The following is a 16,191-nucleotide window of genomic DNA, read 5'->3' as shown; positions in this document are numbered from 1 at the left end:
TTTCTTCCTATTCAATTTCTGTCAATTTACAGTCCCTCTTCTTCCTGTCCCTACTGAGGGCTAGGAGAGTCCACAGGGATCTTGCAGGTCCACATTTGCTCCCTGTGTCATTATACATGGCCACTAGAGGGCAGGGGACCCTCATGCTTAGAGCAAAACTAGAAACAACACAGCAAAATCAGCTCTTGCTGGAAGATGATTCTGTGCAAAAGCCAGCTTGGTAAATGGCACCCGCTAAATCACATAGGAGTTACATGAAGCTTTATGTTCACTATAAACACCACCCCAGCCCCAAATCCTAAAGTTCATTCAAGATCCCTGCTCCCCACCCCCAGTCTATAGTTTTCTCTTCTGGAACAGCCGTAGCTTGCTGGCCTTTAGCCCCTCTCTCACAGGCTGTTTGCAGTTTTCACCTGATAAATTGACTGAGATGATTTTCTGTGCATTGACCGGATGCCCAGGGGAGGTGGGGACTCTTCTTAGAGTGGGCCTTCTTTATTAAGGAGGTGAGGGGAGTGGGCGGGGCAGACGGGGGGGGGCTTTTGGTGGTTTCCCTCACCAAAGTATAGCCTGTATGTTCCCTATCCCCCAATCATTCAGGATCATTATAGCACAAACACAGTTCACAGTTCACTTATGATTTCTAAAAAGGAAGCTGTGTCCTGTTTAGTGTCCCTTGCTTAGGAAGTATAGATCAGATTGGGGTGCTGGGATACACTGAACTCTGTGAGCCACTGGAAAACATGAACATTTCTGTGTTTTCCTAGCTGGGGAAAAGCTTTTACTCATCTATGAGGGAGCGTTGAATTCTGGGAGAAAGAGTGGGGTGGGGGTAAAGATTAGCCAGGAGAAAAACCTGCTGCGATTCACCCCCACACCGAATTCAACCAAAACTTCTGATTTTGTTATTTGCAGAGAATAGACCTGCTCTAGTTTGCTTTTCTGTTGCTGTGATAAACACAACGACTGAAAGCAACTGGGGAAGGAAAATGTTTGCTTTACAGTTTATAATCCATCAGAGAGAAGCCAGGGCAGGAGCTCAAGGCAGGAACCTGGAAGCAGGAACTAAGGCAGAGACCATGAGGGAAGGCTGCTGACTGGTTCCTCTGGCTTGCTCAGCTCCCTTTCTTATGCAGCTCAGGCTCATCAGTCTAGGATGGCACAGGGCACAGCAAACTAGGCCCTCTATCAATCAGCAATTAAGAAAATGACTCTCAGACATTGCTGCGGGCCAGTCTGTCATGAGCAATCATTTAGTTGAGGCTTTCTCCTCCCAGACAACTCTGGATTTGGGTCATGCTCACAGCAGAAGTTCACCTTGACAAGACCCAAGCTGGCCTTTTCTGTCACATCTGTCTGCAGCAGTATGAATGGCTGTGATCCCACAGCCTTCTGCCACATGGTGGCTCCCTACAGCATCACCAGACAGGCTGTGCCTGTGTGTTCACACTGCCCCTCCCTAGCTTCCTTCTTTAGTCTGTTCCGTGTTCTCAGACTCTACTGAAGTAATAATACATGTTTCTAGAAACTTTTTTCTTCCCAGAAAAACAGGAAATCCTCCTGCCAGGGAGATTGGGGCCCTAGTGACGTGGTTAATTCTCTTCGTGTGGTCCCTGGCTCTCTTTAGGGTTCATTTCTGCTGGCCTGAGACTAGAGATGGCCACTTCATCCCACCGAGGAGCAGCTGGAGGAAGCCAGGAGGAGTGTAGAAGCTTCGAGACATCGATAGAACAGGGGGAAGGACCAAGGTATGCTTCAGGTGTGTGTGTGTGTGAGTGTGTGTGTGTGTGTGTGTGTGCGTGTGTGTGTGTGTGCACGCACTATCAAACCTTTGGGGAATGTTTGGCCCATGGAAGACAGCCTCCCCCCATGTCAGGTTTGATTTCAAGAGCATTGGGACAGTTTATCCCTGGCAGGAACCATGCCATTCCAACTGAATCCAGATGCAGGTAGAATCCACTTCTTAAGAAAGTGTGTGTGTGTGGGGCAGCTTCTGGTCAGGAGGTCTGTCAAGGAGCAAGAAGACAGCAGATTGGGAGGTTCAAGAGGCTGGCAAGAGGCATCTCAGGAGCTGGGCTCCCACGAGGAGGTCGGCAGGTGCAATCGGGATTATCAGTCTCCTGGGCAAGCAGTCTGTGTTCTGACATTTCCCAGCCCTTGCACAGACGACCCAGTTAATTGCATGTTGAAAGAAGTCCAATTTAACCCAACCTGTTAACCCTTTCTTATGCTGACTGACCCACTGGTTAAGGCTAAATTTCTTCCCCTGCTGGGTTCTGGTAGATTCTCTGACCTCCTTTCTCTGTGATCCACTTGCATCTTGATGGAGGATGAATCCTTGTGTCACACAAGCTCCCCCAATGGCTCAACTCATGATACCCTTGGGTTGCATCCTGGGAAGACAGAAAGAGGAACTTATGTACAGTCTTAACTGCCAGTATAGTGTGATGGTTATGTCCTGGTGGAAACATTCTGCTCTCTGTAACCAAGACCTCTGTACCACCAGAGTGTAAGGTCTTTGTGACTGGAAGCAAACATTTTGCTGATTCTGAGTGGTGCTATTTTCACTTGGTTTCTACCTGTGAATTCCTGAACCACGAGTCATGGCTATGGAGAGATGGCACTGTATACTTCCACATTACCAGGTCCATGTACAAAACTGTGACCATTTTGTGTCTGAGCTCATGGACTGATGACTGGGTATCTGGGGGAAGAGGCTGACTGGCACCAACAGTGTGGGTCATCCTACCAACTTGATGACCCAGATCTTCCTTTGCAGAGGTCAGTTTCTGATGAGCATTCAGAAGTTCTCCTGGTTTTCTTCCCTTCAAGTACTTCCAGACACTTCTTTCAGACAAACTTAGCACGGATTTTACAGCCATGCTGTTTCCAAATCCACACCACCCAGCCTCATTGTTGGCTGGAATCCACATGTTGGTAATAGTTGAATATCTGACTATTTCTTCTTCTAGTGAAATGAACAAGGTCCACTGCTCAAAGTTCTACCCACAGAGAGAATATCCTTCCAACCCTGTCCCCAAGAGATGCCCAAGACTGGGCCATAGTGCTGTAGCTGTCCTCTGTTCATGGTGCCTGCATGTTGTACAGAAAGGTCTGTCAAAACCCAGGTCTCCCTTTGCTCTGTCGATTTTGGCCTTGAGAGAAAATGTGCCATAGGGCACAGGGGCTACTGCTTCATGAAACCATGGAACCCTTCTACAAGGATGGAGGCCTTAGTGTGTTACTTATTGGTATCATCAGATACCTGAGGCTGGGTGACCCAAGGGGTCCGTGCCTGGCAAAGGCCTTCTTCTGGAGTTATACTATGAGGAAAAGGAAAGGGTCGGGGGGGGGGGTGGAGTGCATGGCGCATTAGGAGGGGTACAAGCTCACTTAAAATGATTTATTTACTTTTGAAAAATATGTGTATGGGTGCTCTGCCTGAATGCACGTTTGTGCCTCTCATAATGCAGCATCTGAAGATGCCATAAGAGGGGATCAGATCCTCTAAAACTGAGCTGCAGATGGTTGTGAGTCACCAGGTAGATGCTGGGAACTGAGCCCAGGTCTTCAGCAAGAGCAGCCAATGCTCTAAACCACTGAGCAGTCTCTCTTGCCCTACAAACTCACTTTTATGACGAGTCACTCTTCTAGTAATCTGCAACACACTCCCACTGGAATGGCTTTGATCTGCTTGTGAGTGCAGACCTCTGTTCTCTAGTCTTCTCTTCTTAGGTTGTCTCCCACCACTGCTGAATGGTGGCTGAAGTTTCCAACTTTGGTGAGTGCATTCAGATCATAAACTCTCCCCTAGACCTCAAGCTTGTATTTGAGTCACATCTGGAATATGCTCATTTCAAACTAATAACTCCTGAGGTCTTAACTTGTGGTCCTAGCTTTAACTCAAAAATTCAAAGTCCAATCTTAGTGAAGGCAGCTCAGGCTGAAACTCCAGGCAGGGCTTATCCCGAGGCAGATTCTCCTCCAGCTCTGGAAAACCAGAGCAAATGCTTCCAATATACAGAGGCGAGGCAGGCACAAGGAACATTCTCCTATCTCAAAAGGGAGGCATAGGCCAGAGTGGATAATAGACTCCAAGGCAGTCTAAAACCCAACAGAACATACCACATTAAACCCAAAGGTTCTAGAACAATCTTTACTCATATGCTGCCTCTTGGCCACATTCAGGGTTTGGCCTCAAAGACTCCAGTTAGCCTCATTAAACAGCTCCCCCAAGCTTAGCCTGGACTGCGGCTTTTACGGGGAGTCAGACACGTGCAGTCCTTACAAGCAGAGCGGTACATTGTCACCTCACATCTGTGTCTCTGATGTGGCCGTGGCCTTTCCTCCATAAGTGAGATATTTTACTTCTTTTTTTAATAATTTATTTTTTACTTGCTTTGGTGCAAAGATATCAGAACCCCTGGAACTTAAGTTACAGACAGTTGTGAGCTGCCGTGTGGGTGCTGGGAGCTGACCCAGGTCCTCTGGAAGAGCAGCCGGTGCTCTGAACCACTGGGCCAAATCTCCAGCCCCAGACCATTGCTTCTTTAGCTTCGATATTTGGAGTCACTCCTAGGGAAAGTCTAGCCTCAAACTGAAGGGAACTCCTGATCATTAGAGAGTACAGTAACTCCCGAGGAGCATGTATGTACCCATGGGTGTGATGAAACCCACAAATACATGCAGTAAAAAAAAGCACTACAAACTTACGTGATTCATTGCAGTTTGCCTATTATTTATTTATTTTGTTTATGCTTTTCTTCATTTTCTAGACATGTTTGAGAAACACGTTATTGTTAGTGAATAAGAATTCCTCTAAGGAGACAAGTCATTGTGGAATTTTATGAGGCAAGCACACATTTAGCAATGACCTCTCCTGAGATGAATTTTGTGTTCCTCCTTAACATTTTTAGAGTATACCAAGTCCTTAGAATGAAACATCAGACTTTATAATCAGAGCCACATGAGCCGGAGATGAGGCTTAGTTTGTAGAGTGCTGAAGCGAGACCTGGCCTCCCAACCCAGTAGTTTAAATTCTCGGGGAACAGGGAGGACAGCTTTCCTGCAGTTCCCTCTCCACTTGCTGTGGGGGGAGCGCTCATGCAGGGCTCTTGTCTCAACAGCACCATCCAGGAGGACAACTTCAAACAGAGCCAGGAAACATCCACACTGCGGCTCCTGCTGTTAGGGAAACACGGTGCAGGCAAAAGCGCCACAGGAAACAGCATTCTGGGTAAAGCCGTGTTCGATTCCAAGTTCAGTGATCACATGGTAACCACCCAGTGCCAGAGCGAAACTGTGTCTCTGAGAGAGAAGCAGGTCACCGTCATTGATGCCCCAGATCTTTTCTCCTCACAGTCCTGTGCAGAGGTCAGGCTGCTGAACCTGAGGCAGTGCTTGAAGCTCTCGGCTGGTGGCCTCCACGTGCTGCTCCTGGTCACGCCCATTGGCTACTATACAGAGGAGGACAGAGAGACCATTGAGGGCATCCAGGGTGAGTTTGGCACTGAAGCCTACAGTCACATGATTGTGGTCTTCACTCGGGAAGATGAGCTGGGTGAGGACTCGCTGAAGGACTACATTGACAGCAAGAGCTCTCTTAAGACGTTGCTTGGAAACATTGGAGATCGATACTGTTCCTTCAACAACAAGGCAGACAAGGAGCAGCGGGAACAGCAGGTGTCCCGGCTCCTTGATGTCATTGAGCAGTTGATGGCTGAAAGCGGGGGGCCATATTTTGTGCCCTTGAAAATGGACTGCAGTGGAGTCCAGGTAGGACTGGCGAGAGGAGGCAGCCCCACATCAATGGACTATCTTGTGTGTTACAGCCGTGTTTTCTTTAGGGAGGTGTGTTTATATGCTGTAGGGCAGTGTTCTCGCCCTGTGGGTCACATCTGTGGGTTGAATGGCTCTTTCACAGGGGATGCATATTGATATTTGTATTTACAATACAATTCACAACAGTAGCAAAATTACAGTGATGAAGAGCAATGAAAATGATTTTATGGATGGGGGTCACCAGGACATGAGGAATTGTACTAAAGGGTCTCTGCTTAGGAAGGTTGAGGACACTGCTCTAGAGTAATAGCAGGCATCAAAGCACTTGAGCGTCAGTCTGGGGACTTTGGACTTAACTGGAAAGTTAATGGGAAACAAAACCCTTGTCTCACGTGACTGCTCACATTATTGAACACACTGGACTCTGCATAGTTGTCTGAATTCCCAGGAAACGACAACAAAACAACAATAAAATAACAACAACAGAACGCCCAGCCTTGCTTTCCCCCACTTCTCTTTCTAGCTGTTTCAAAGACTTCTGAGTCTCCTTCCAGTCTCCAGCCTCTAAAGTCGGTGTTCTCAGACCCCCTGGACTCTCCTTCATTCCCTCCCCTTTCCCCAGAAGACCCCTCCCTGTTACGTCCTGGTCCTTGCTTTCTAAAGCAGTAGTCTTAGCTCAGCTTTTCCTGCCAGGTTTGACTCTGTTAGACTCTCACACTAACTCAACCTTGACTTGCTCAAACTTAAATCTCTTAGTTCCACCTTCCTCTCACTCAGCCAATGGCTGTGTTGCTCCCCACAGAGCCTTAGCTCTGACACTGTTGCTTTCTGATGTCCAAGGAGTCACTGAAGGTCTCAGGACATCAGCACTTCTGGAGTCCACCTACTTATGTCCCTTCTATCATTGTCTGGCCCAGGACAGCAGCCTTTGTTCCCTGTACAATTTTCACCTCATTCACTTATCCTCCACCCCATGCCACATAGAATCACCTGCTGCTAATCACATTTCATCCTTTAACATGGGAGGAAAATTCATTTGCAACCAAAGCAGTTACAGAAATGCAGACTTCCTGGGAAGAGCTGACACCCAAATGAGTGATTTTTGCATAGACTACAGGTCTTATCACATGGGGTGTGCAGGTGAGCATCAGTACGGATGATTCTGTAAGACAGGGGGCAAGCAGAAGCTGAGCCTTGGAAGAATCTGCTCAGATCTGTTCAGGGAGATGCCACAGAGTTTACTGAGCACTTACTAAATGCCAGACCCACACACGGCCTCGCATTTGCAGGAGCTCCATATACAGGTGTTCTGCAGGTGAGGAACCAGGCTCAAGACATCTTGTGCTTTGCATTAGGACAGCCTGTCTCTTCTCTGAGTGAAGAGTAAGTAGTACAGGGATGCCAGCTCAGAATGAGCTTCCCACAAGAAAACCTTGCTTAAAATGCTCAGCAGCTCCTCGTTGATCTTAAGATGAACCATAGTTCCCATCCCAGCTTGGTCACTTACCTGTGTCCTGCTTCCTACGGCTGCTCTCACTGGCCCCTCGCTCCCAGTTGTGCTCATGTCCACTCTGGTACTGTGCACCTGCGCTGCTCTCTGCACTAGCACCGCCTTGGCTTCCCACTCTGCACCGCTCAGTGTCAACTCATGGCCCTCCTGACTCTCACCCTTGCTTGGCTCCTCACGTCTCTGCCCTGAGAAGATCCCTCACACCAGTCACTACCAGCTCAAGGGGCTCCTGTAGACATATTTACAATAGCTGCCTCCCTACAAAGCCCATGAGGATAGAAAACACATTCTGTTAACCACACTGTCATGTCTTGTGTAAAACAAATGCCATAATATGAACCTGGAATTTTCTTGAAGATTAAATGAGATGATTAAAAGTTGTTAATAAATAGATACTCAGTATTTATTAGCTATTGTTATTGAGATGTGTGGGGGTTAGAGGAATTAGGAATATTAAGATTTCAGGGGGCTGGAGAGATGGCTCAGAGGTTAAGGACATTTGCTGCTCTTGCGAAGGACCTGAGTTCAGTTTCTAGCACCAATATGGGGCCTTATAATTATTGATAATTCCAGTTCCAGATCTGTTACCCTCCTCTGACTTCCATAGCCATTGTACACATGTGGTTTGCATAATACGTATAGGCAAATCACTCACACATGTAAAATAAAAATGGTAAACCAATCCTTTAAAAATACTGAGGATTTCAGCAATCCAAAGAGAAAAATACATAAAGATAACCCATAGAAAGGTTCTTACCAAAGCATCCTTTGAAATAGTAAAGGCAGAGATAACCCAAAGACCCACCACTGAGAGGATGGCTGAGAGGATAGTGTAGGATAGATTTACCAACTAAAAGGAGCGGGGAAGCTCCATCTCTATTAACGTGTGCAGGTGTGAAGTTTACAACACCAAGCAGATTGCTGATCAGGAAGCCCTGTGAGTCTCTCCTGTGAATATTTGTTCATGTTTGTATAAACACAGAGAAATATAGAAAGATATCTAAATGTTGGTAGCTGTCACTTTTCTTACAAGTTGGATATGGAAGAGTATTAATTTTTATATCATGCACAGCATATTTACATTGAAACAATGAGAAAGATATAGAGACAGACAGACAGACAGACAGAGAATTAAATGCATTAAAGATGTTGGCTGAGCACAGGTAAGGAAGCAGAGGCAGGCTCTTCCGGTTCACATGAGCTTTAAGAAATAAGGTTAGAATGAAGCCCATCCACAAGAGAAAGGTATTGTTTCCATGTTAATGATGTGCTTGATTTTCCATACCTGGTGAGGTATTCTCAATTTAACTTCATGTCAGAGGCTACAGGCCATCCTGGGGAGCAGCAAGGGTGCTGGAAATGACTCCACCTCTGGCAAGCTGCTCAGGAGCATCAGTGAGCCTGAAAGCTTGAAAGTACTGACAGGTGCACAGAGGAAATTGAGGACCATGACCTTACTGCGACCTTACTTACTCTTCCTAATCAGCAGATATTCTGTCTTCAGTTGTATCTCCATTTGTATTGTGTGGAAGAGTATCTCCTTTGGCCATGTGTATGTTATTTCCCCCTTTATTTTTTAGGGTTGTGGGGACAGAGCTACATACGAAGAAGGGGACAATCTGTGTGGTAAGTTGATCACCTAAACAATAAGACTACACTTTTTTTCTGAGACAGTTTCTCTGTATTGTTTTGGAGCCTATCCTGGAATTCTGTCTGTAGACCAGGCTAGCCTCAAACTCACAGAGATCCACCTGCCTCTGCCTCCCAAGTGCTGGGATTAAAGGCATGCACCACCAATGCTGGGCAAGACTACCACATTTAATGCACTGCCCAGCTAAAGTAAAGTGGTACATGGAGACTCAATCTATGTGGGTGTCCATACCTGTCCCCAGAGGGCTCCTGGCATGAGTGACTCAGTGCAGCCGGCAAAGTGCTGGACACTGTGATGTCCCTGGCCCCCTCTGTTCTATGATGGAGGAAGCCTTGCTTTCCACGGCTTTCTCCTAACTCTGTTTCTCCTTCCTGGTCATGAGTTTAGACTTTCTGATGCGGAACAGGAAACACTCCTCATGGATGGCACCAGCATCTTTGTATGGACTTCCATTAGTTGGATGTTCTATATAGCAACACAGGTTGGTACACAATAGTAAGTAGAATGCCTGTAGGGAGGACACACAAGGCTTATGAAGTCACAGGTGCATTTTTAGCTTCTTTTCAAATCTGCCCTGTGTAAAAACCGGAAATCTCACAGACAGGGTCCTTTCCTCATGAAGTACCATAAAATAATAAAAAAGTCATTTGTGAAGTTTAGTAATAATAACAGCAACATTGAAGCTGACGCTGTGGGTGAGGAAATGACATACACATACTTCAGTCCTCAAATTGTATGTATAATATATGTACAGTTTATAGTATTTTGGCAGGCACACTAGTGACCATGGGAAACATCCTTTTTCATAAGAAGCATGGAATGGAGGTGTCTTATCAAAGTACTGATTTTATAGACCTTGGAATTAAAAATTCAGTAATGACCATTAGTATAAACCCTCAGGAACACGTATGTGATGATGACTGATCTAACACAGTGAAGGCACCTCAGCCTGGGGCGCTGGAGAGAATTTTTAGTGGCACGTGGCTTCAACTGGGTGGTCCTGAGGAAGTCAGGCTCACTTTGGACTGGATACTAGCTAGCAAGCTGTGGGGGTAATTCTACAACTAGAAACATTAGGATTTTTTTTGTCCTCAGGATGGCAAGGTTAGAGAGAGGCCACTGCTGTCTATGCAGCCAGTAGAGGGATATTTTGGAACTGTTGATGTGCTTCATATTGTCATGGTCTTGGAGTTGTGGCATCTACCATGGGACTGTGGATCTACCATGGGACTGATATCCCTAGGTCTGCTGTCTTTTTTCCCAGCACCCACTTCTATCTGTACTATATGGGCTCTCCGTATTGAAGGGACCCTCATTTGAAAAGAAATAAATGGAATGATTCCATCTTTTCCTTTGTGTTTTCTTGTGAGAGAATTTACAAGACAGTAGGTTTCTGTAAGGATTTTTTTCATAGACACTTTGTTTTTGGCTAATTATTTTCCCACCCCTTCACCTCCCCAGTATGCACACCCCTTCCTTCTTCTGTACCCTTGTTTACTTTCCTTCTACCTGTGTTCTACCACTCTTGCTTCTGCAAGCAAACCTGCCCTCATACCCCTTCCCAGTTCCTGCTTCCATGACCTCACTCTGTAATACTTTTGAAGAATGAAGGCCAGTAGAAGCTCTTTTTAGCATAGTCATTCTTCTGGAAAACCCTGGGCTTTCCATATTCCTTCTAGTTTATTTCTCCTTCCCATAGTTTCTATCTGGTTGCCTGGGTTCTGCCTGAGAGTAGAGGCCTGCTCAGTCACAGGGCTGGGGCTTTCCAGGGCAGTTCACACCTGTATCCAATGGCAGGAGGAGACAGCGGATCCATTTTTATTTTTCTGGTCTCACAGGTCCAAAGAAGAGACAGCCTCAGATTCCAGGATCCGATCAGGATGTAGAGATGCCAGAACTGAGAGTTCTCCTCATGGGGAAGCGTGGTGTTGGGAAAAGTGCAGCAGGGAACAGCATTCTGGGGAAGCGGCCCTTTAAGACTCAATACAGTGAGCAACAGGTCACCAAGATCTTTACAGCCCACAGCAGGATCTGGAACAGGAAGAAAGTCATGGTCATTGATTCTCCAGAGATCTCATCGTGGAAGCCTGATACATCTGAAGTCAAGAAGCTAACCTTTCCGGGTCCCCATGCCTTCCTACTGGTGATACCGCTGAACTCTTCGATAAAGAGTGATGACAATATGTTCAACCTTGTCAAAAATATTTTTGGAGAAAAATTCACCAAGTTCACAATTATTCTCTTTACCAGGAAAGAAGATTTAGAGGATCAGGCCCTAGATGAATTTATAAGCAAAAATAGCAATCTCCAGGAGCTCATCTTGAAATTTGAAAAAAGATATGTGGCTTTCAACTATCGGGCAACTGTCAAGGAGGAGCAGAACCAGGTGAATAAACTCCTGGACCAAGTCGAGAGCATGGTGCAGCGCAATGGCAACAAGCCTTGCATCCTCAGAGAGAAAGGTATGGTTAAGCAGAGGAAATGGTCTTGTATCCAGTGCTTGGGGTGTATTGCATGATGTAGAGCCACTACTTTCTGCAGGAAGTGCAGAGGGCGAGAAAAAGCCCAGGCTGCGGGTGAGGTTCAGTAGTACAGTGCTTACCCAGCATGCACTAGGGTATCTGATCCCCAGCAGGCATCAACCAAGCATGGTAGTGTATTCCTGTAGTCCCAACACTTGGGACCTAGAGTCAGGAGGACTAGACATACAGGTTTATTGGCTAAATATCGAGTTCAAAGCCAGCCTGGCTTAAATAGGACCCTGTCTCAAAACCAACTAGCAGGTACATATGTTGGTCTCTTCTTTACATTGTCCTAAAGTGATGAGTTTTTTATGTATACTCTCATGGCTGATTTTTAATTCCTTCCTGATCCCTAATCCACCTCTCCAGCATGGAGACCTCTCCCAGTCTTCTTGCTGATCCACTCTGCAGTTGCTGGGACTTAGCACTCAGCTCAGTGACGTCAGCTTCTGGTCATTTGTTTGCTTTTCTGTTCTCTTACCCCAGAACTCTCTCTGGGTTATTCATTCTTCGCTGCTTTGGAGATGGGAAACTAAAAGAAAGTGTAAATAGGGCTTGGAAGATGACTTACTTGCCTAACAAGCATGAAAACCTGAGTTTGGTCCCCAGAACCCATGTCAAATAAGCCAGGCACAGTGTCGAATGTTGCACTCCCAGTACTGGATCACATGGGTCTCTAAGACTTGCTGGCCAGCCATTCTTACTTACTAATCAAGTTTCAGGCCAGTGAGAGACTCTGTCTCTAAAACCAAGGGTAGACTGTGGCTGAGGAATGACAGCTGTGGTTGTCCTCTGGCCTCTCCATGCATACCATACATGCATATACATACCTGCACATACTTGTGCATCTAAACACACATGAACATCCTTATATACATGTACTAGGAAAGTAAAAGTAGCAGACAGAGCGAGAACATTCGGAGCTAAGACATGACAAGGACAAAGAGCCTGAATGCTTGTGGCAGATGGGGGCCACGCAGATGGGTACCATGTGGCCCTTAGTGAGGCAATTACAGTTCTTACATGTTGAGAGAGGACTGCCCATCCTGTCAGTACTCGTTGCCCTATTGACCCTCATCTGAGATCTTTCCCATTTCTACTCCTCTGTTCTCTTCTGACTCGGATGTTCTTACCCAGGAAGATCAGTACCCCGAATTGGTGTCACTGTTTATTGCCCTTTTACATTCCCCCCGGAAGGCCAGGTTGCAGGAGCTACCTGAAGAAATACAGGAAAACAGAAAGGCCAGGAGAGAGCATCTGGAGAAATTCAATTTGAAACAGACTTTAGAGAACAGGAAGCATGTAGATGACTGGGAAGAGAAGAGAGACACCTCAGAGAGTACACTGGCAACTTCATGAAAAGAAACAGGACTAGCTGAGCATGCCTCTTAGGAGGAGATAAGAATGGTCCTGATGGAAACAGGGCTTCAAATGGCAGGAAAGTTGGACCAGATCTCAGAGAGACTTGACTATTGAGTCTTTTTAAAACACAGAAGTAGGGATTGGAATACATGACATGAGTGCAGGAACATGTGTGCATGAGTGTGCTTGCATGTGTATATGTGCATGCATGCATATGTTGGCTCAGGTCATCGATCTATTTTTACCCCTTAAACATGCTATGAGACTAGGTTCAGCAGGAGTAGCTCAGCAGTTGTCCTCGAAAGAAGACCAAGATGGACTTTCCTCCCCCTTTGGTTTGAGGTAGACACTAGAGTCTACCTCAAAAGAGTTCATGATGGAGGGCCACTGAGATGAGAGTACAAAGTGTAAAGGCATCAGGAACACCTGAAAGTAAATATAATCAGATTTCTACACCTACAAATACTATTTATATGAAATCTTCTCTTCTATCACTGACACCTCAAAGAACAGTGTTACTGGGCATTTATTTTAACCAGGAAGTTCCTTTGGCTCATTATTGAAAGACACAGTAAGATTCATCAGGCTTATAATGAATTTTAGTATGAGATACCAACACAACTTCAACTGGTAATCTATTGATAGATTATGTGATTTTTCCCCCTAAAAATCCAATTGTATAGACTAGATTTCCAAATACTTCAAAAGACATTTTTGCCATGGTTATTAGGAGTTGACAATAGGGAGATTTAGTTACAGTAAGCACAGAAGATAGAAATGAAATGTGTGGAGTATACTAGCAAAGATAAAGGGCAAAGATAAGGCCACTGTTTCTTATAGGTGCCAGTGATTAGGAAGAGGTCCTGGAAAAGGAGCAGAGTAGATTCAGAGGCTGGAGGTATGCTATGTTCATGATGGGCAATGGGCAGAGCATTGTCCAAGTCCCCCCGTTGAGTTCATAGACCACATGAACTGGGCAAGCCAGTCTCATGTGTGGGGTAGATCTGCTGGGTGATGTCTAGTGAGCTTAGTAATGAAACTAGTGCTGTGAATAACTTGGAAAGGTGAGTTCTGCATCATCCCAAAGTCATGAGTCCTTCCCATTTTCCTCTGCAACAGAACTCTTAAACATCATCCTCTTAGGAAGGAGTGGGACTGGAAAGAGTGCAACTGGGAACACTATCTTGGGGAGACCTGCCTTCCTGTCTCAACTGGGAGCTCAGCCTATCACCAGTAGAAGCCAGAGTGACAGGACCACAGTGGACTGGCAGGATGTTGTGGTTGTAGACACTCCATCATTCAGCCAGATGCCTGGTATTCAAAAGGATCCTTGCAGGTTAAAGGAGGAGGTCAAATACTGCTTATCTCTCTGTGAAGATGGAATGAAGGTTTTTGTTCTGGTGCTGCAGCTGGGGCGTTTCACCCAAGAAGATGAGGCAGCCGTGGAGCAACTGGAGGCCATGTTTCAAGAAAAAATTATGAGATATATGATTGTGTTATTTACAAGGAAGGAAGATCTAGGGGATGGAGACATTCACGATTATACTAGAAACACAAAGAACAAAGCCCTTAAAAGTATAGTTAAAAAGTGCAAGGGGCGAGTTTGTGCTTTTAATAACAAAGAAACTGGTCAAAACCAGGAGACCCAGGTGAAAGATCTGTTGACAATAGCCAATAGTCTCAGAAAGTACTATGATGAGCATTCATATTCATGGGTGGATTTTGGCCATCAATTTAAAACCCTAGGCCAACAAATTACTAGTGTGTTTAAACAATGAGCTCAAGTGAGCAAATAAAAGGTCTGGGACATAAGGATGTCATCAGACAGAGGTGGGTGGGATGAGGGACGGCAGGACTGGTGGGATGGTTCCTCTCAAAGAAAGTTCATGACTTTTGAAGGCTGAGGGATAAATGTATCTCATGTTGGATGTAGGTGTTTGGATGAAAAAATTATCAAGTTAGGTCAAGCAGTAGGGAATTAGAGGACAAAGAGAATAAGGTTGGGGATATGGGAAATGTTTTGAACATCAAGATGATATTAAGGGTCAAAACCATTTCACCAGTGTAGGTCAAACAGAGTCAGGACTCACACCATGACCAAGGCTCAGGTCAATAAGATAATACCTTGAGAACCAGGGTATCTAGACACACATACACACACACACACACACAAAGACAAGGCCAACATTCTTGGACATGGCAAAAAGTGGATGGGAACATCAACATTACAATTTTATTCTGTCTTTGTGCCCAGCTTCACTGGTATGTGATATTTATTTCATGGTGTTCTGTGTATGATCTACTAGAAGCTGCTTGAGGTGACCAATATGTAAAATGAACAATATGAAACTGTCTCCAACGTGTATTAAGGGTCAGCCATTTTAAATAACAGTTACTTTCACATGTACCTTGAGGATAAGATATAAAATATATGTGTTTAGTTAGCTTCAAGATTAATCTGTTGGTAGGGTAATGAAGCCTGGGAATTGATATGTTTTGATATTATACTTTATCTTAGCCAAAAGGCCAAGAAGTGATTCTGCTATAATTGAATGCCACATACATGTTAACATGGTAACTTTTAGACAATGTATGGGTAAATATACTGAGTCGAATCAGATAGTAAAGATGAATTGGATTATGACTTCACACTTTCTTTCTGATGACTTTTCCCCCTGGTTTAGGTAAAGAGCCTGATTTCATAAAGAGGCCACTGAAACTTTTATGTACTTTGGTCTTTTTAAATGAGTGACAGTTCCTGATATGACATCTTTTACTAACTCTTGGATTGACTGCCCTAAACCATGGAAAAAATTAGTGAGAACAGCCTTAGAACCAGGAATAGGGGGTTTCAGGTCTGGATGATAGTTGTGCCTCTTCCCTGAGATTCTCTTCTGTTTGAGGACAGTGACACATTCCTGACAGCTCCCTTGGATTGAGCATGTGACACTAGGACCTGGACACAGTGAGGGATGCACAGGATAAGCCATGTGACATATTCTCATTGTAGGGTCTAACATACACTGCAGTATTTCTGTAGGTTCTTTTCTGTGTGGGGCAGCAATACTGGCTCTGAGAATCCCATGGGAAGAGACAGGAGAGTTAGAGGTATACAGGAGGTGCCTGATGGAACGATGAAGATGAGTAGAATAGGGTCAGGAAGGCCTCGAAGGGAGCATAGAGGGGCAGGAAACCTGACAAAGCCTGTATCAGTTCGGCAAAGAGCTCTGCAGCGCAGGCTGGCCAGTCACGAGGTCTGCATTGGAGACATATTAGCGTCTCTGCTGGGCTCAGCTTTACACTAGGAACTTCCTGGGAAGAGAATACCTTCATGTCAAAAGTTGAGGCGGGTCCTGAAAGCATCG

At 45.4% G+C, this 16,191-nt stretch overlaps 1 protein-coding gene across 1 annotated transcript; it reads left to right on the top strand.

Annotated features, from left to right (window-relative positions):
* The first annotated feature begins 1,515 nt into the window (after positions 1–1,515).
* Positions 1,516–15,475, top strand: Gimap8 (GTPase, IMAP family member 8). Its single transcript, XM_051202960.1, has 5 exons — positions 1,516–1,748; positions 5,127–5,775; positions 8,872–8,917; positions 10,781–11,404; positions 13,946–15,475. The coding sequence occupies exons 1-5, from the start codon at positions 1,657–1,659 to the stop codon at positions 14,602–14,604; spliced, it is 2,070 nt and encodes a 689-aa protein (XP_051058917.1). The 5' UTR covers positions 1,516–1,656; the 3' UTR covers positions 14,605–15,475.
* The last annotated feature ends 716 nt before the right edge of the window (positions 15,476–16,191 follow it).

Source organism: Phodopus roborovskii, unplaced genomic scaffold, assembly GCF_943737965.1.
Source record: "Phodopus roborovskii unplaced genomic scaffold, PHOROB, whole genome shotgun sequence".
Classification (NCBI taxonomy): domain Eukaryota; kingdom Metazoa; phylum Chordata; class Mammalia; order Rodentia; family Cricetidae; genus Phodopus; species Phodopus roborovskii.
Note: the sequence above shows the minus strand (reverse complement) of the source record. Positions and strands in the feature narration are given on the sequence as shown.

Excerpts from the sequence above, each read along its gene's own strand:
- Gimap8 (XM_051202960.1), top strand. The coding sequence starts at position 1,657 with ATGGCCACTTCATCCCACCGAGGAGCAGCTGGAGGAAGCCAGGAGGAG. Across the intron at positions 1,749-5,126 it reads GAACAGGGGGAAGGACCAAG|CACCATCCAGGAGGACAACT; the intron begins GTATGCTTCAGG and ends TTGTCTCAACAG. Across the intron at positions 11,405-13,945 it reads TTGCATCCTCAGAGAGAAAG|AACTCTTAAACATCATCCTC; the intron begins GTATGGTTAAGC and ends CCTCTGCAACAG.